This window comes from Eublepharis macularius, chromosome 15 (genome assembly GCF_028583425.1).
Source record: "Eublepharis macularius isolate TG4126 chromosome 15, MPM_Emac_v1.0, whole genome shotgun sequence".
Classification (NCBI taxonomy): Eukaryota; Metazoa; Chordata; class Lepidosauria; order Squamata; family Eublepharidae; genus Eublepharis; species Eublepharis macularius.
This window is the reverse complement of record NC_072804.1, coordinates 15,774,170-15,792,773: the sequence shown is the minus strand read 5'-3', so window position 1 is coordinate 15,792,773 and position 18,604 is coordinate 15,774,170. Positions and strand designations below refer to the sequence as shown.

The 18,604-nt window shown below is 39.4% G+C and overlaps 1 protein-coding gene across 2 annotated transcripts in view; it reads right to left on the bottom strand.

Moving 5' to 3' along the window:
- ADGRA3 (adhesion G protein-coupled receptor A3) overlaps window positions 1–18,604 on the bottom strand; it is a 95,485-nt gene that overhangs the window by 47,586 nt on the left and 29,295 nt on the right. For both annotated transcript variants that reach the window (XM_054999223.1, XM_054999224.1), the window contains exons 7-8: window positions 3,004–3,217; window positions 1,081–1,245 (exon numbers count right to left, since the gene is read on the bottom strand). In XM_054999223.1, the coding sequence (XP_054855198.1) occupies window positions 1,081–1,245; window positions 3,004–3,217 (379 nt within the window). The remainder of the gene's footprint in view (window positions 1–1,080; window positions 1,246–3,003; window positions 3,218–18,604) is intronic.

Sequence of the window (18,604 nt, the reverse complement as noted above, 5' to 3'; positions counted from 1 at the left end):
TGGATCTGAGGTAAGCATACATGCCTGAGACCTTAGAAAATTGCTGCCAATCCTAATAATTATATTGGGTTAGACCATTTATGTGACTCAGTATAAACTACAAGTTCAGCAACATCTAGTTTCACTTTGAATTCAAAATAAATTTTTCTGAATGCAGGTTATAACCAGAAGTTAAATTCTGTAAAATGTTTTGATTTGAACACAGATCTCACACATGTTAGGTTATAATACATAGTTTTCTTAAATAGAAATGACAGCCATGCTCAAAGTCACCTTAAGAAACAAATTCCTGAACTGAGCACAAGGGGGAGAAAAAGAGATTGAAATAAGGATACTAACAAGCATCGATTAATAACAAATGTGTATGCTCACTTCAAATACTAGAAAGTAAAACCGATCCACGTTAGAAACAGAGTTCTCACACACAGATAATCTAACTGTTGTAACTGATACCTCTAGAAGTAACACACTGTTACGAGTGACCAGCAACTAGTACAGAAGAGGGAAAGATGGGGGGGGGGGGGGAAGAGGGAGAAATAAAACACAAACTTGAGAAACTTGCAATATAAAAGGGAAAGGCATATTTAATATTGACAGTTCAATGCCACCAAAATGAGATACAAATGATACTTCAGCACCTACTGTATTCACCTCTTGAAAACAGTTGTTTACCGTAATATACAACTAATTACTATAAAAGACAACAAAATTCTTCCAAAGAAAATTATATCCTTAAAATTTCAATTTCCATCCATTTAGCATTCTTCTTAAATCATGGCTATTCACTGCAAATTTTACTAAATACTACACTAAGTTTTAGCTACCCTTTAAATCATTAAAAATTAAAGCTAATTTTAAGCTGTTGTTCTTTAATTCTGGCAATTTTAAGCTGAATGAGATGGTCAGCTTTCTTCCAACAAGCTGTCCCATTAAGAGACACTGACTGTATGTTTACCTCTCTAATGAAATTGAGCACTAGGATAACCCATTTAACAGGAAGGAGAATAGAACTGAGTAACAGTTGAGTTCAAAAAGCAATGAACAGCCACCACATCCACTTCCAAAGCTGTCATCACCAACCTGAAGTCACCTTTATTGTTGACAACTCTTTCCGGAGGACAGTATTGTGCAGAGCTGTCCAATACAACAATGTCAACAGTCCTTGAATTATTCCCACGTTTGGTCTGCACATGGCAACCCCAGTTGCCAGTAGATCCAGCTTGAATATTTAAGATGGTCAGGGCACTAAGATTAAAGTAAGAGGAAAGACCAGCATTCAAAAACGGCAAGAAAACATTCAGAAAGGGTCATTCTGTTCAAAAAGGCCATTTATTCAGCTTAGTGGGAAAAAAACCTTAAACATTAAAGATGCCCTAAACTAATAAAAAAGCACTGGGTTCTACTTGCACTAGAGCTCCAGCCCAAGCAGAAAGATGAGAAAAAGAACACAGTGGCTGCTTGCTCTAGGTCAAACTTGTTTTCTCTCCACTTGCATTTTTGCTTGCACAAAATCTTGAGCAACCAATTTGTAGACACTGATTGGAAAGAAAGTGCTAAACGTTACAATTAGGGGTGTACATGGGGAAAAAAAATCAGTTTTCCTGTTTCGGGTTTACCCGAAGTGCGAAAATGATTTATAATACCCTGAAAACCAAAGCGGCAAGCTGCTTCAGCTTCGGGAATTTAAATTACTTCGATATGCTCCGTAAAGATTCGGAGCATACCAAACTGAGGGGGAAAAGCTGTCTTCCAGCCCCCCCACCCCCACTTAGTCCCCCCGTCCTCCCCACCCCCAACCTACCCCATGTACCTGGCCGTGAAGCCAGGAAGAAAATCAGCTGGGTGGTGGGGAAGGCCAGAACTGGCACTTCCACTGCCCGCGCCACCTTCTCCGCCACCGCAGTGGCCAGCAAGGCGATGGAGAAGGCCCGAGCCGATGCCTTTGCAGCCCGCAGCAGCCAGCTGGGTGGCAGGGATGGCCAGAGCCAGCTCCTCCACCGCTCGTGCCACCTTCTCCACCACTGTAGCAGCCAGGTGGGTGGTGGGGAAGGCCGGAACCAGTGCTTCTGCTGCCCATGTCACCTTCTCTGTCGCCGCCGGGAAGGCAAAGTTAAGTGGGGTGGTGGGAGGGAGCCCTTTAAACTTCAACTGGCCTGCGGGGGGAGTATTCCCCTGCAAGCCAGTTGAAGCCCGGGAAAGGCCCCAAAGCTTCCTGAAGTGATCTAAATCACTTCGGGAACCTTTGATTCGGGGTTTCTGAATTGGGGCCAGCATGTTGACCCCAATTCAGAACCGCTGAATCTTTACGGATTGGGTCCAATTCGGGTATTTTTCCTAGATCGAATACCAGAAGCGTACACCCCTAGTTACAATTTCTTGTATAAATAGAATTGCGCTAAGTTCATTGCTGGATACAAGCCCTTCACTTTCTGCAATAAACAAGGAAAAATGATTTGATAATTTATGGCTTTGAATTTTAAGATTAATCTGGGAAAAAAACAAATAGAAAGGAGGCAGTCGTGGAAAAGAAAATTTTGGAGAGATTAAATTTTAAGAATGATGTTTGTTAAAAAAGGTGAGTGTTGTAGAGAAGAATGGAAATAAATACTGCACAGAAGACTTGATTTTATGTCTTCCACTCCAAAATGTGTCCAGTACAGCACTACTTATGGCAGAAAAATGCATGTTAAGTGCAAACAATAGCAAAAACTGCTCCCACGTGTACGTGATTGAACCTATTGGCAAAAGCCTACACACTTACAAACATATACATATGTGAACAAGAACCTTCAAAAATTTGGAGACCCAACTGCATACACAGGTCTTGTGTGCATAGGCTCCTCCTTCACAGATTATAGTGAACATGCATGGGGCCATAGGTGTGATACTGCTACCACTCTATGTATGTTCACTCTCCCTGAATAATTAACTTGTAAACTTCTATATACAGGTATTTAGCAAAGTAATCTCAAAATAACCAGAAACTGCAAATGAAACCCTTACCTTGCAATGAGTGAGCAGTTATGAATCATATTCTTTTCAACAAAAATCCCCTGGGATTCATCAGTTTCTACTATCTTGCCATCCTGATACCACAAAACCTGCATGTCCTGATCAATATATGAAGCCATACACTGGAAAGGCAGACTGTCTCCTTCAAATACAACCTGACGATGAGAGGGGGTCATGTAGAAAGATGGTAACTCCAGAGGTGGCTCTATATTTCATTGAAACAAACAAAAAATGCATCAAGTATTCAATCAACAATTTGTGGTATGACAAAATAAAAGTCAATGCAGACTTTAAAAATCATTATATCAGGAGAGCCATTTTGAGAATCTGGAATAAATATAAACTGAGACTAACACAGAAGACACCACTTTGGATTTCAACACAGGAAGCATTTTATAGAAGAGAGATGATTTTAAAACAGGGATGGTTGACTTACGGAGATTTACTAGAATTCTCAGAGGGAGATTGCAAATTGAAGACAAGGGAGCATTTAATAGCTAACAGATATACATGTCAATGGTTTTCCTATGCTTAACTTTTAGAAAGATTCAAATTAGATAAAAAATTATGGGGATTTGAACATGACAAGACTTGAGTTTGAAAAAGAGCTGTGTTTAAATGATGAACATGTTATTTCTAAAATGTACAGGTTGTTGCTGAAATTTGAAACAGATGAAGAATCTGGGAAAGATTGTATGGTAAAATGGGCTACAAATTTGGGTATAATATAATGATGGATCAGTGGGAAAATATGTCGATAAAGGGGCTTAAATTTACTTTCAGTGTTAGGCTTAAAGAAAATATTTATAAATATTTATATGATGTATCACTGGTATATGTCCCCTGACAAATCAGCTAAAACGAGTAAAGGTATGTCGAATAAATGTTGGAAATGTAAGAAACAAGAAGGAACATTCTATCATCTCTGGTGGACTTGCCGTAAAGCTAGAAAATTCTGGATTCAAATCCATATGATAACACAATTTTTTAAAAAGACTACTATACAGTTTAAGCCAGAAGCCTTTTTGTTGGGATCCACGGACAAACAGTTGGAAAATCAGCATGGGGTTTTATTTTTGTACATGACTACAGCAGCTTTTATATGCGCAAAAGTGGGAAAGCACAGAATTGCCTTCAACTGAAGACTGGATTATGAAAATGACAGAGTTAGCGGAGACGGCTAAACTTACAGCTTTGATCAAAGATAAAACATTGGCTGATTCCGCACACGTTGGATAATGCACTTTAAATGCACTTTATCAATCGTTTGAGGTGGATTTTTTGTTCCGCACACAAAAAGATCCACTCCAAATGATCTATAAGGTGGATTGGAAGTGCATTATCCAATGTGTGCGGAATCACTCACTGTCTACTTTTTTGTCTAACTGGAATCCCCTTATTGACTTTCTGCGTGAAACGAGGAAGAGTGGTTTGATGATTTATGGCTTTGATTTTTAAAATAAATTTAGGGGGGGGAAATAGAAGAGAAGCAGTAGTGGAAAAGAAAATTTGGGAGAGATGAAATTTTAAGAATGATATTTGTTAAAAAAGATAAGTGTTGTAGGGAAGAATGGAAATGAAGTATGTATTATTGTTTTCTTTTATTTCTAAGTTCTGTCTTTTCTTCTTCTTGTAAGCTTTTTCTTATCCTTTTCTTTGTTTCTACTTTCTGCCCTTTTTATTGAGCTTTTAATTCTATGAATAAAATTTAAAAAAACATTTTTTTTTTACTGGAAACACTTCTTAGTATCATTGAATGTGAATCTGAAAATTCTTATACTGAAATTTTACATAACCATTAGCAGGATCAGATGAGCAAACAATCATACTTCCTACGAGACAGCTTGTACTCTAGATCTAATATCAAAGTTCGAAAGACATCTGGGAGACAAAATACATATCGGTTGTATGCAAAGCAGGCTGGATAAAAATCAATGATTTTTTAATTTAAATTGGATTTTTTAAAATAATACATTTTTGAGGAAAAATCTATCTAAAGATAGTTTTCTGTTTAAGATACATTATAGTTCATCATGAAATGAGGATTCGTTTTTAATTATGTACCATGAGGCTATATATTCATGCAATGTTTAAATTTGTTGGTAAATAAATTCCATTAATTCATTCACAATGTCATGCTCTTCCAGAGGTTTCTGTAAAATTATTGGGCAATTTTTCTATCTAGAAGATATTATCACAGATGCTTGGGTTGTTTTTTTTAACAGACCTCCAAACTGTGAATTTGTGTTTGCAGAGATCACATGCCTCTTCTTCACAGAAAAAAATGTTATAAAATAAACATAGAGTTGAGAAAAAGACCTTAATCTCATTGTTCCTTTGCAAATCTATGTACACAGAATCAACCCCTTACTTCTTAAGTGCTAAGTTTAGCACTTTAGCGGAATATATCTGCACAAAAAACTAAGTATGAGGAAGGAGGGGCAAGCAGTAAAAATGAAAGTGAAACCTTTTGAGCAGAATACTTCACAAGTATTTCGATCTTTATGTATATAGCCTGAGGTTCATCGTATTATTCTTTCCTTGGAGGAGAAAACCTATAATGGCAGCAGGCCGTAAAAGAGACCCAGTTTGGGAATATTTTAATGAAGTTCCTCTATCTATGGGTAAGGCAAGCATGCGTGCAAAATGCAAACACTGCAACAAAGAAATGCAAGGCCTGGTGGCCAAAATGAAAGAGCATCATGAGAAGTGCTGTGATGAAGACGACAAAAGGAACATGTTTGAACAGGCAGGTTCTTCAGGTTGGTAAACGTTTTGATTTCATCATATTTAAAGACTGCCTTGAGGAACTTTCATGTTTGAGCTAAATTATATTTGTTATTATTACTGCATGTTACTGTCATAGAATCATAGAATCACAGAGTTGGAAGGGGCCATACAGAACATCTAGTCCAACCCCCTGCCCAATGCAGGATGAGCCTAAAGCATCTCTGACAAATATTCATCCAGCCTCCTCTTGAAAACTGCTAGTGAAGGGGAGATCACCACCTCCCTAGGCAGCTGATTCCACCTTTGAACTACTCTGACCGTGAAAAAGTTTTTCCTAATATCCAGTTGGTACCTTTGTGCGTGTAATTTAAGCCCATTGCTTCGGGCCCTACCCTCTGCTGCCAACTGGAACAGCTCCTTGCCCTCCTCCAAATGACAGCCTTTCAAATATTTAAAGAGAGCAATCATGTCCCCCCTCAACCTCCTCTTCTCCAAACTAAACATTCCCAAGGCCCTCAGCCTTTCCTCGTAGGGCTCAGTCTCCAGACCCCTGATCATTCTCGTCACTCTCCTCTGCACCCTCTCAATTTTGTCCACATCCTTTTTGAAGTGAGGCCTCCAGAACTGCACACAATACTCCAGGTGTGGCCTGACCAAGGCAGTATAGAGAGGGGCTATGACCTCCTGCGATTTCAATGCTATGGCCCCTTTGATACAACCCAAGATTGAATTTGCCTTTTTTTCAGGGCTTTTTTTCTGGGAAAAGAGGTGGTGGAACTCAGGACTGCACAAGGCCTTCACTTTGGGTCAGCTGGAACAAAGGGGGAGTTTTTTAAAGTTTAAATTGTCCTCGGTGAAAATGGTCACATACAGTTGTTATAAAGAAATAAAGAGCTGAAACAAGCAAATATTTCTTTTGGGGAGTGGCAGTGAATACAATGAGTAATACCAAATAAGCAGAAATGGTATAAATAATAAAATAACAGCATTGAGGGGTTTTTTTTTAGCGGAATCCATCATCGGCATAAAGGATTCTGGACACTATCCCCCTTCGAGATCACCATTCTCCTGACTTCCGGTTTGGGATTCATGGAGGTCTAACGCAGCTCCATTTGCGGAGCTGACCGGACTGCTGTTTTAACCGGCCGGAGGGGTGAAAATAACCCGCGGCCGACTGCTCTCAGGCGGGGAGCAGGCAAAGAACGCTCAAGACCCTAGGGTGAGTTAGATCTCGGACGAGGGGGGGCTCTACACAAGGAGTCTCCCCCCTGATCCTTGAGGTCCCACCTTGCGACGGGTCGGCTATAATCTCTGCGGCAGTTTTGGGGCCAGTTCGGCTGGCATAAGACCTACATACCCAAGCTTCGATCGGGGAGGGAAGTCGAGAGGAGAATTTAAGATCGAAACAGCGATTACAACCCGAGAAAGCTGAAGAGAAGGTAAAGATCGCTATCTCTTGAAACGGGACAGATTGATAAAAACAGAGAAGAAAGAAAGTAGATTTTTAAACTGCAACAGACTAGTGAAAAGGAGGCGAAGACTCGGCAGGAGTTGTATTTTAAAAGAGACTAAATTTAAAGAAGTTATTGCAAAAATTGGACTATTGTTTTGAATACCTGTGGTTTCGGAGCTGTGGGAAAAAGACACCATCGCGAGACCTGCTGTGGGAAGACGGGAGACAGGAAGTGCGTAACAACAATAGAGTGGCTGGAGGGAAGCGGCCCTTGCCGACGGACAGGAAGCAGGGAATCGCCATTTTTGAAAGGGGAAGGGTCGCGGCTTCAGCGGAAGAGGAAGTAGGCCATCTTGGATTACAATAACATAGAGAAACCATAGAGAAAAGACGCCCGACATTTTGGATACAAAAAAAATTAATTTTGGCAAAGATTGGGACATTTGAAAAAAAGGAAAACGTTTAAATATACGCCACGGAGCTAAGGAAGAGAGCAGATTCGTGGGAGCGAGCTAAAGCAAGCCCCACGATGTCGAAAAAAGAGTGGCAATCGGCGATAGAAAATTTGGACAAAAAACTTATAGACATGATGAAAGAACTTAAGGACACGAAACTGGAGCTTATTAAAGAGGTCAAAGAAGTTACACAGACAGTAAAGTCGGAGCTGTCAGAAGTGAAAAAAGGCGTGGAAACGATTAGTAGTGAATTACAAGGAACGCAGCAGAGAGTTAAAACAGTAGAAGACGCGATGGAGAATTTAATAGACACGCAACAAACAGAGATGAGACTGGTGAAGGGGAGGATGTCAGTTGCAGAAACTAAACACATGGAGAAGCAGCTTCGTTTTCGTGGTCTGCCGGAAGTGGAAGGGAAGTCAGCGCAAGAACAGATGACTGAGGTGTTGGCTGATTACCTGGGGAAGGAGGAGGAGGAAATTGTGGCTATCCTAGATGTGGCGTACCGTGTGAACTCGAGAATTGCAACCCAGAGGAAACTACCAAGGGATGTGATTGTGCAGTTTACAACTAGAAACATGAAAGAGAGGATTGTGACAAAACAATTTCAAGATCCATTGGAGATTGATGGCAAGACGATTATCATAATGAAGGAACTGCCCAGATCAGTGTTACTGGACAGGAAAAAATATAGAGTGCTAATTCAGACTTTGAAGGACATGAATATCAGGTACAGATGGGAGTTACCGGAAGGAGTGTCCTTTGAGTTTGGAGGGGCAAAAAAACGCATCAGATCTGAGCGGGAGATGGAGAGATTTATCAAGGACAATGAAAAAGACTTACCAACAAAACCATGAATATGGAGTGTAAAGTATTATCTTGGAATGTAAATGGATTAAACTCACCGAATAAGAGGAAAAATATTTTTCATTGGCTACTAAAACAAAAATGTGATATTGTTTGTTTGCAGGAGACCCATATTAGAAAACAGGATGTAAAATATTTAAAATCTGGAAAATTGGGCAAAGAATTTGTAGCGGCCTCTAACAAGAAAAAAAGAGGAGTGGTGTTGTACATAAAAGAGGAGCTGCAGCCAAAATTTGTTATGAGAGATGTGGAAGCTAGATTTGTAGCAGTGGAATGTAATTGGAATTTAAAGAGAGTGTTGGTAGTCGGACTTTATGCACCTAACGGTGCAAAGGAAAGCTTCTTTGAGGATTTAAGGAAGCATTTAGACGATCTTGTATATGACCAGATAATTCTTGCTGGAGATTTCAATGGAGTGACAGATTTGGAACTAGACAAAAAGACTACAACAGCACAAAAGAAAAGAGGACTATTGCCAAAGCTTTTTTTTGAGTTGATTCAACAAGAGACTCTCGAAGACGTATGGAGGAGAGAATATCCTAAAACCAAACAGTTTACTTTTTATTCTGCAAGGCATCTTACATTATCAAGAATTGATATGATCTGGGCCTCAAAGGACTTAGCGTTATGGACTAAGGAGGTAGAAATAATGCCGATGGTAGGCTCAGATCACAATCCAATTATGTGGAAATTTGGAAAAAGGAGGAAAAGGAAAGCCTGGAGAATAAATGAGGACTTGTTACAGGAAAGTGAGAATATGGAAATATTGAGAAGAGAGACAAAGTTTTTTATACAATACAACGTGAATAAAGAAGTACCAACCAATAAAGTTTGGGATGCTTACAAGGCGGTTGTAAGGGGCATACTAATGGACTTAAATGGCAGAGCAAGGAAGAAGAAAGAGGAGAAAAGACAAGAGATTGAGGAGAAAATAAAGGCCAAAGAAGCACAGTTAAAAAAGAGACCAGGGAAAAAGAAAATATATCAGGAAATCAAAATTCTTCAAGAACAGTTAACAGCAATGAGTAATAAAGAATTGGAGTGGAACCTTAAAAGACTGAATCAAAAAGCTTTTGAGGGTGCTAATAAACCTGGGAAATATTTGGCATGGCAATTGAAGAAGAAAAGGGAAAAGAAAATAATAAACAAAATCTGTGAAGAAAACAAAACGTATCTGGAACAGACTACCATTAGTAGAGCCTTTTATAAATTTTATGCTAAGTTGTATAATAAAAAAGAAGTAACCAAAGAATCAATAGCATCATATTTGGAGAAAACTAAACTTCCAGAGATCTCGGAAGCTTGGAGAAATAAGTTGAATAGTGAAGTAACTAATGAGGAAATAAGTAAGGCAATACAATCTGCAAATCTAGGAAAGGCGCCAGGGCCAGATGGACTTACGGCTAAATTTTACAAGACAATGGCCAAAGAACTGGCACCATTCCTAAAAGAGGTGATGAACGGAGTTTTTAGGGATCAAAGAATTCCAGACACTTGGAGCGAAGCGAATATATCATTGATCCCAAAAGAGGGCCAAGATCTGACTAACGTGAAAAATTACAGGCCTATATCATTACTTAACAATGACTACAAAATTTTTGCGAAGATATTGGCGGAGAGACTGAAGGGGTGGCTCTCGGAAGTCATAGAGGAAGAACAAGCAGGCTTTTTGCCAGACAGACAAATAAGAGATAATTTAAGGACAGTGATCAATGCTATTGAATATTATGATAAGCGTTGTGATAAAGAGGTTGGTTTCTTCTTTGTAGACGCTGAAAAAGCGTTTGACAATTTAAACTGGGATTTTTTGTTTGCCACTATGGAAAAGCTACAACTGGGAGAAAGATTCATCAGAGCAATTAAAGAAATTTATAGAGACCAGACTGCAGCAATTGTAGTGAATGATGAACTGACTAAGAAATTGACGATTACTAAAGGAACAAGACAAGGTTGCCCGTTATCTCCATTGTTGTTCATTTTAGTATTGGAGATTCTGATGATACAAATACGACAAGATGAGGAAATACGAGGAATAAAAATAAAGGACTACTCATACAAGGTTAGAGCATTTGCAGATGACATAATGTTAATTGTAGAAGATCCATTGGAGAACATGCCAAAAGTGATAGATAAGATCAAGGAGTTTGGTGACTTGGCAGGTTTCTTCATTAACAAAAAGAAGTCAAAGATATTATGCAAAAACATGACTAAGCAGAAACAACAATTGTTAATGGAAACAACGGACTGTGAAGTAACTAGCAAGGTGAAATACTTGGGAGTTGAGCTGACTGCAAAAAATATAGATTTGTTCAAGAATAATTATGAAAAATTATGGACTCAGATAGAGAGAGACTTGATCAAATGGAATAGACTGAATCTGTCATGGTTGGGCAGGATTGCAGCAGTTAAGATGAATGTGTTACCAAGAGTAATGTTTTTGCTACAGACAATACCAATCATCAGAGACTCTAAACAATTTGAAAAATGGCAGAGGAAAATATCAGATTTTGTTTGGGCAGGCAAGAAGCCTCGAGTGAAAGTAAAAGTTTTACAAGATGCAAAGGAAAGAGGCGGAATGCAACTGCCCAACTTGAGAATTTATCATGATGCAATCTGCCTAGTTTGGTTAAAAGAGTGGATGACGTTAAAGAATAAGAAACTATTAGCCCTAGAGGGATATAAAAAATTTTTTGGATGGCACGCATACCTATGGCATAACAAAGTAAAGGTCAACTCGATGTTCCTACATCATTTTGTAAGGAGAAGTTTATATACAATCTGGAAGAAGTACAGAATTTACTTACAAGAAGGAACCCCCTTGTGGGTGGTTCCATACGAGGTGATAGATCCGAGAGCTGTTGATAATGAACAACAATGTTTAACATACAAAGAAATAACTAAAATTGAAGTATCTAAACTTAGAATAAAGACGCAAGAGGAACTATCACCTAACTACGATTGGTTCCAGTACAGACAGATTAGAGATTTATACAATTCGGACTCTGTAAAAGGGGGCATACGAACAGAGAACTCGGAACTAGAGCAGACCCTTCTTAAAGAAGACAAGAAAAGAATATCCAAGGTATACCAAGTACTGTTGAAATGGTATACTGAGGATGAGATAGTTAAAACACAGATGGTGAAATGGGCTATAAATTTCAATAAAGAAATAACAATGGAGGCATGGGAATACTTGTGGAAAACTACAATGAAGACAACGACATGTATCAATATTAAAGAGAACATTTTCAAAATGATCTATCGTTGGTACATGACACCAAAGAAGATTGCGCTAGGGAACTTGAATACTTCTAATAAATGCTGGAAATGTAAGAAACATGAGGGCTCCCTCTATCATATGTGGTGGTCGTGTGAGGTAGCTAGGCAGTTCTGGGGGGAAATAATAAGAGAAATGAGTGAAATTTTACAGTTTCAAATAAATAAGAACCCAGAACTCCTGCTGCTAAACTTGGGAATGGAGGGAATTCCAGCCCATCATAGGACGTTGATTTTTTATATGACTGCAGCAGCTAGACTTTTGTATGCGCAGAAATGGAAAGTACAAGAAGTACCAACTATTGAAGATTGGATCTACAAATTGCTGTATATGGCTGAAATGGACAAGATGACAAGAAAACTGAGAGATCTGGACTCAGGGCAGTTTAACACAGACTGGGAGAAGCTGAAACAATATCTGGAGAAGAAATGGGAGGTGGGAGGAAAACTGTGGCAGTTTGAGAACTACTGAAATATAATAAAAGTATAAAAGAGAGGGGTGACTTTACCGGGGGAGGAAGAGAAATGTGAATTTATAAGCAGTTAGATTAATTGATTGAGATATATATAGATATGTATAGGTTAACTGATAGAGAATAATTAATGATAAGGTTTAAACATGAGGATTGACTAACTAACAATATTTTCTTTCTTTGACAAGATTTATATGCACCAAACTGAATGTAAAGAAGAGTTAAATTGATTGAGTATCTGAGGAGTTATATAGAATTACCATAAAAAGATGAAATGAGTAATACATAGAGAACAAATCAAATTGTTTGATTTAAATGTGGGAAATTTTTATGGTTTATGATATATAGGTTTATATAGAAATATTCAAAACTGGAAAATGGGATAAATTGTTTAACTAAAGACGTATAGTTTGGGTGTATAATAAGTAAGGGAGTTAAAGATGTACTGCTTAATAGAATTTAATAGAAGTAAGGGAAAAGGGACAGAGGGTGGGAAAGCTGTTGGAAGTCAACAAAAGGGGGGGAAAGGGAGGGGGTTAGAAACGGAAAATTAGGGGAAAATTGATTGTAATGCAAAAATAATAATGTTCTAACCCAATAAAAAACTTTTCAAAAAAAAAAAAAGAGAGATCACCATTCTCCTGTTCTACAGTTTCAGAGTTATCTGTCCAGGATAGTGTTTCAGTCACATCACACATCCACAGTATATCACCTAAAAGAAAGAAAAAAGCTGACCATCCAGGAACCATCACAGATAAGTTTGTGCTAAAAACTAGCAGATTAGAAAAAGTTAATTGATAAAAAATGCCCAATTTGTTTATGCAACAAACTCTTTTTTCCATCTGATTGAAAACCCACACTTCATTAATATGGTTCAGTCACTGAGATCAGGATACAGTCCACCCAGCGAGCAGATGTTGCAGGGAAATGGCCGGATAAAGTGTATGACAGAGAAATGGAGGAATGTGCAACAGCTCTAGAGGGTAAAATTATTATTAATAATTAATAATAATAATAACAACATTCGATTTATATACCGCCCTTCAGAACAACTTAATGCCCACTCAGAGCAGTTTACAAAGCATGTCATTATTACCCCCACAACAAAACACCTTGTGAGGTGGGTGGGGCTGAGAGTTCCAGAGAACTGTGACTAGCCCAAGGTCAACCAGCTGGATTCAAGTGGAGCAGTGAGGAATCAAACCCGGCTCTCCAGATTACAGTCCCGCGCTCTTAACCACTACACCAAACTGGCTCTTTTGATGGGAGAGCAATCTTGATGGGTGGAGTAATGTCCACAATGATCCTGTTGTTTGAGTTTGTATAACAACAGAAAAAGGGAATGTCTTCCTTGCAGAAACAACTGATGCGTCAGGAAATGCACACACAGCAGAATACTTACAAGAAGTGGCAGCAAAAGCTACAACAACATGTGAACAAAAATTCAAAAGTCTAATACACAGTTTGGTCACAGACAATGCTGCCAATGTATCCAAGATGAGAAGAAATTTAGAAGAGCAGGAAGAGTATACAAAGCTAATAACATACGGTAGCTGTGATCACTTGCTGCACCTCCTAGCCAAAGACTTCAGTGTTCCAGAAATAAAGACTAATGTTATTGAAGTTGCTAAATACGTCTGTAACAAACATTTTGCAGTAGCAGCTCTGAAAAGAATGGGTGGAACCAAGCTAACACTTCCACTAGAAGGAACTAGTCTGTAGTGGGCTGTTTTGAGCAGTATATCAAGAACTGGCCTATTCTGATGACAGTTTGTGAACAAAATCGAGAGAAAATAAACGGCACCGCCATGACCAAAATCCCCAACGTGGGGCTTAAGAGAAATGTTGAACATATGCTGAGCACCCTGAAACGCATTTCTGAAGCTTTAAACAAAATACAGAAAAAATATATGTTTTATTGCTGATGCTGTTGAAATTTGAAGGAACTGAGTGAGCACTTAGAAACAGAATTGCACACCGACAGAATTAAATTACAAGAATTCAAAAATGAATGGGACAAGCCCTGTCTCCAGCTCATTTCCTCGCAAATATTATCAGGGTCCAGGGTCAAACCTTAAGTGCTGAGGAGGAAGAGTCAGCTATGGCACGGGTATCCAGCAACCACCCATCGTTAATGGCAACTATGATAAACTTCAGAGATAAGGGGGAACCATTCAAGAAATATATGTTTGCTGAGGATATTTTAATGAAAGTCATACCAGTGAACTGGTGGAAGTCACTTAAGCACTTGGATTTAGAGACTGCTGAAGTAATGATTTCACTTTGAACAGCAGTATCTTCTGCTGCTGGCGTAGAAAGATTATTTTCTTCATTTGGTTTAATTCATTGTAAATTGAGAAATCGTTTGGAACCCGATAAAGCTGGAAAGCTCGTTTTTCTTTTCCAGGTTATGAACAAACAAGAAGATGAAGATGAGTGAACTACAGAGGACAATATTTTAAGTTTTTCATGTGTTTTTCATCTGGTTGTAAATATTAAGATTATACCAGCAAGAATGAGTCTTTAATGTAGAAAACAGACCTGAGCACGAACCAACCCCCCCCCGAACCACGTGATTTGTGGTTTGTAGCATTCCAAGAACCATGAACCATGAACTTCCCACCTTTTCCCAGTTCAGGAATTGGTTCGTGGCATTTCAACTGCCCCGCACCGGCTGCTGAAGCCGATGCAGGCGTTTGAAACAGACAGCCCCTTTCTTCTGGGTTCAGCCACGGGGTCTGTGAAACTGACAGTCTCTATTCCTGCTGCCCAGGCTGTCAGTTTCACAGACCCCACACTGGAACCGGTGGGAGAAAGGGGCTGTCAGTTTCACAAACCCCGCACCAGTTTCAGCCCATTGGCTGAACCAGAGCAGCAGGAAAAAGAGGCTGTCATTTTCACACACCCCGCACTGGGTTTAGCCATGGGGTCTGTGAAACTGACAGCCTCTTTTCCTGCTGCCTGGGCTGTCAGTTTCACAGACCCTACGCTGGAACTGGTGTGGGTTCTGTAAAACTGACAGCCCGTGCAGCAGGAGAAAGGTGCTGTCGGTTTCACATATCACGCTTTGGTTTCAGCCCATCGGCTGAACCCAGCACAGAGTCTGTGAAACTGCCAGAGCAGCAGGAGAAAGGGGCTGTCAGTTTCACAGACCCCGCACTGGGTTCAGCCGATGGGCAGAAACCAGCATGAGGTCTGTGAAACACAGAACTGGCCACGGAACGGTTGGAAAAAGTCATTTGTTCCATAAAAATCCAGTCCCACGGAACGTGTTTCTCTGCAAATGAACCAGCCGTTCCATCCGGAATTTTGTTCTGTGGTTCATTTCGTGCCCATCTCTAGTAGAAAACCATGACTAGTGATTTAAATCAAATCTACCCTGATGCAAAGTGTGTTTATATTAATTCCTGCTCCCTCTTTCAAAACATTTTAAAAATATTTTTTATTTAATTATTTCTCTTTGAGACTCAAGACAGATTACACAGTGAAAGTCAGTAAGATCAACAACTGGGATGTTCAATAAACAATACAATATTGTATGGGTTGCTGAAATTTGAAAACAAGGAGAAATCTGATATGGAACTGAAACAATGGTGAAACAATATAAACAATTTAGCAAGACATATTATACAACATGCAGCAAAGAAAGAGGATGTTATCGGAACTTGCTGTTAACTTACTGATTTTTGATTTTAACTGATGTCTGTTTTAATGGAATTTTCCCCGTGTTGTGGTAAATCTGTATTGTAAATATACTTGTATTTTACCTAATTTTTATCTTATCTAATGTTTTTTTTGTAATTTTGTGATGGGGGCCACCTCAGAGCACACATATGTGTGGGCTGCTGTTGATTTTGCCTATTGGCTGAGTGGTACCTGCAGAAGGCCCTGTTCAGATAAGCGAAGTTGCTGTGATGAGGTGCAGGAGGATTGGGATCCTATAGATATGAGGGACCAAGGCCATGAAGGGCTTTGTATGTGATGGCCAAAACTTTGAATAGAACCTGGTAACTGATAAGTAGCTAATGGAGTGACTGCAAAATACGAGTAATATGCATGCTCCACCTAGCTCCTGATAATAGCAGAGCTGTGACATTCTGCACCAGTTGGCATCTCTTGAGTTGACTTTGAGGGGAGACCCATATAGATTGCATTATAGTACACTAGCCTCTATGTTACCATAGCGTGGATCCAGACAGCCAGATCAACTGTAACAAGGTAGGGGGCCATCTTCCAGGCTAGACCTGAACTGGAAGAAGGCATTTTTGCTGCTGCATTATCTTGTCTTTTTAGCAGCAGTGCTGGCTCTTAACTGAGTCTGAGAGGGTCAGTTGAACCCCATCAAAAGCGGAAAGCACAATGTTCTTTCACTTCCATGTACTGAGTGTGGCCACAGCTGGACCACAGTATTTGCCTTCTTGCATTATAACGACCAGGATACCAATTAACTCATAAGCAGCAACATTTAAGAACATAAAATGTGACTCCTGTCTATACTGCATTACCGTCCAAAAGGGAAGAGACCCTACCCTTGTACATGGCCATGCCATGACCATTAGTAAAAGTATTTTCCAGGAATTTGTTGAATGCTTTTTTAAAAACCCATTAAAGTTAGTGGTCACTACTACCACAGCATATGGAAGTGAATTATCAGATTATGCACTTTGTGAAGAAGCCATTCTTTTTTTGTTATTCCTGAACCTACTGACAATCCACCTCATTCAGAAATCTCAAGTGCTAGTACCTAATGGAAGAAACTTATCATTCTTTTTTATTTAAGTACACGCAACATTCATCACCACAGGACTGACGTGCATGGTGGATTAAAGCCAGGAAGTGATGTTTGTAATGACTGTAATCAATTTGTTTTTCAAAATTTTTGCATCCACACTATTGAGAAGCTCCGCAGTTTCCACACGTTTGCAGACCTGCCACTAGAAATATCCTCGCGGCTCGGCCAGTGCATCTGCTATCCCAGAATGGCTTCCTCCTGCCTTATCTTCTTGTGCTGCATCCCACTTCCCTCTTTATAGATCTAACTGTGATCCAATGATACTCAAAAATTGCCAAGCTAGCACAGATCACAACCCCCTACTAATACGCAATACGACAGGAAAGCATATACACATTAAATGCTTTCATAAACTTTTAAGTAATTTCAACATTTAAGCTTTTAACATGCTAGATTACCAAGGGAAGAAATCTCTTCATCAACATTGCTCAGCTTTTCTGAATAGCAAGTTATAAAAAGCAGATGAGATGTATATGGATTTGTCTATTAAGAAGATATATTATGGCTTTGTAGTAATATTTGACATGCCTTAAAGGCAATTATTAATCACTTCTTAACTTAAAAACTTAAGCATGCTCATACCGCAGACTACAAACTACTCAATCTTTCAGGAAAAAATGTGTTTGGATATCATACTGATAAGCCTCCAAAAATATAATTCTGCATATTATGGTTTCCATCCTACTGACATTCTACCTGTGGAAACAGATAGTACACTGTCTGGCCCCTCCCACCAACAATTCCTTTAGATACACCTGACCCCAAAAGCTATGCTGGGGACTGGGGGACCTGACTGGACAAAGTCTCATGGGCTAGAGATTTGGTAAGTAGGAGAATCAAGCAAGATTGCTCCTTCCTCTGACAGTGGAAAGATGGTATGATCCAACATAGTATCCTAACATTCCTTTATTATCTTTTCCCCCATGGCTCTGTTTGGAAGCATAGGGAAAAAACAAGTTACACTATTTTTAAAAAGCTGAGGTTTACGCAAGTTCCCATTTTTCTCAAAGAAAATTTAGACTCTGATATCATTTAAAAAAATACATCCACCAACTCAAGTGATATTCAGCTGAAAGAACTAAAGCTTCCCATGAAGCCAAAAAGATTTCTTTCTTCCAAGGTTAATATGCAAAATCAAAAAGAGTCCAGTAGCACCTTTAAGACTAACCAATTTTATTGTAGCATAAGCTTTCGAGAATCAAGTTCTCTTCGTCAGATGCATGATACAAAGACTGGTCAAATATAGAAGAGGGGGGGAGGGGAGGAGAGAGAAGAGGCAATTAGGGGGGGAAAGGGGAGGGTGCAACCAAAACATTCCTTTGCTAGTATATGTAAACATCTCCTTTTAGTGTGTGGATCAGTTGGCTTCAAAGGAGTTTGCCCTGTTAGTTTGTAGCAGCCAAACAGCTAGACCATCCAATTCCAATGCAGTATGAGCCTTCGATAACCACAGCTCTCCCTGCTAGATGCATCTAACAAAGATCTGTGGTCCCCGAAAGCCCACGCCAGGTGCCACTGAGCTCCCCCAGACCCCACCTCTGTAAAG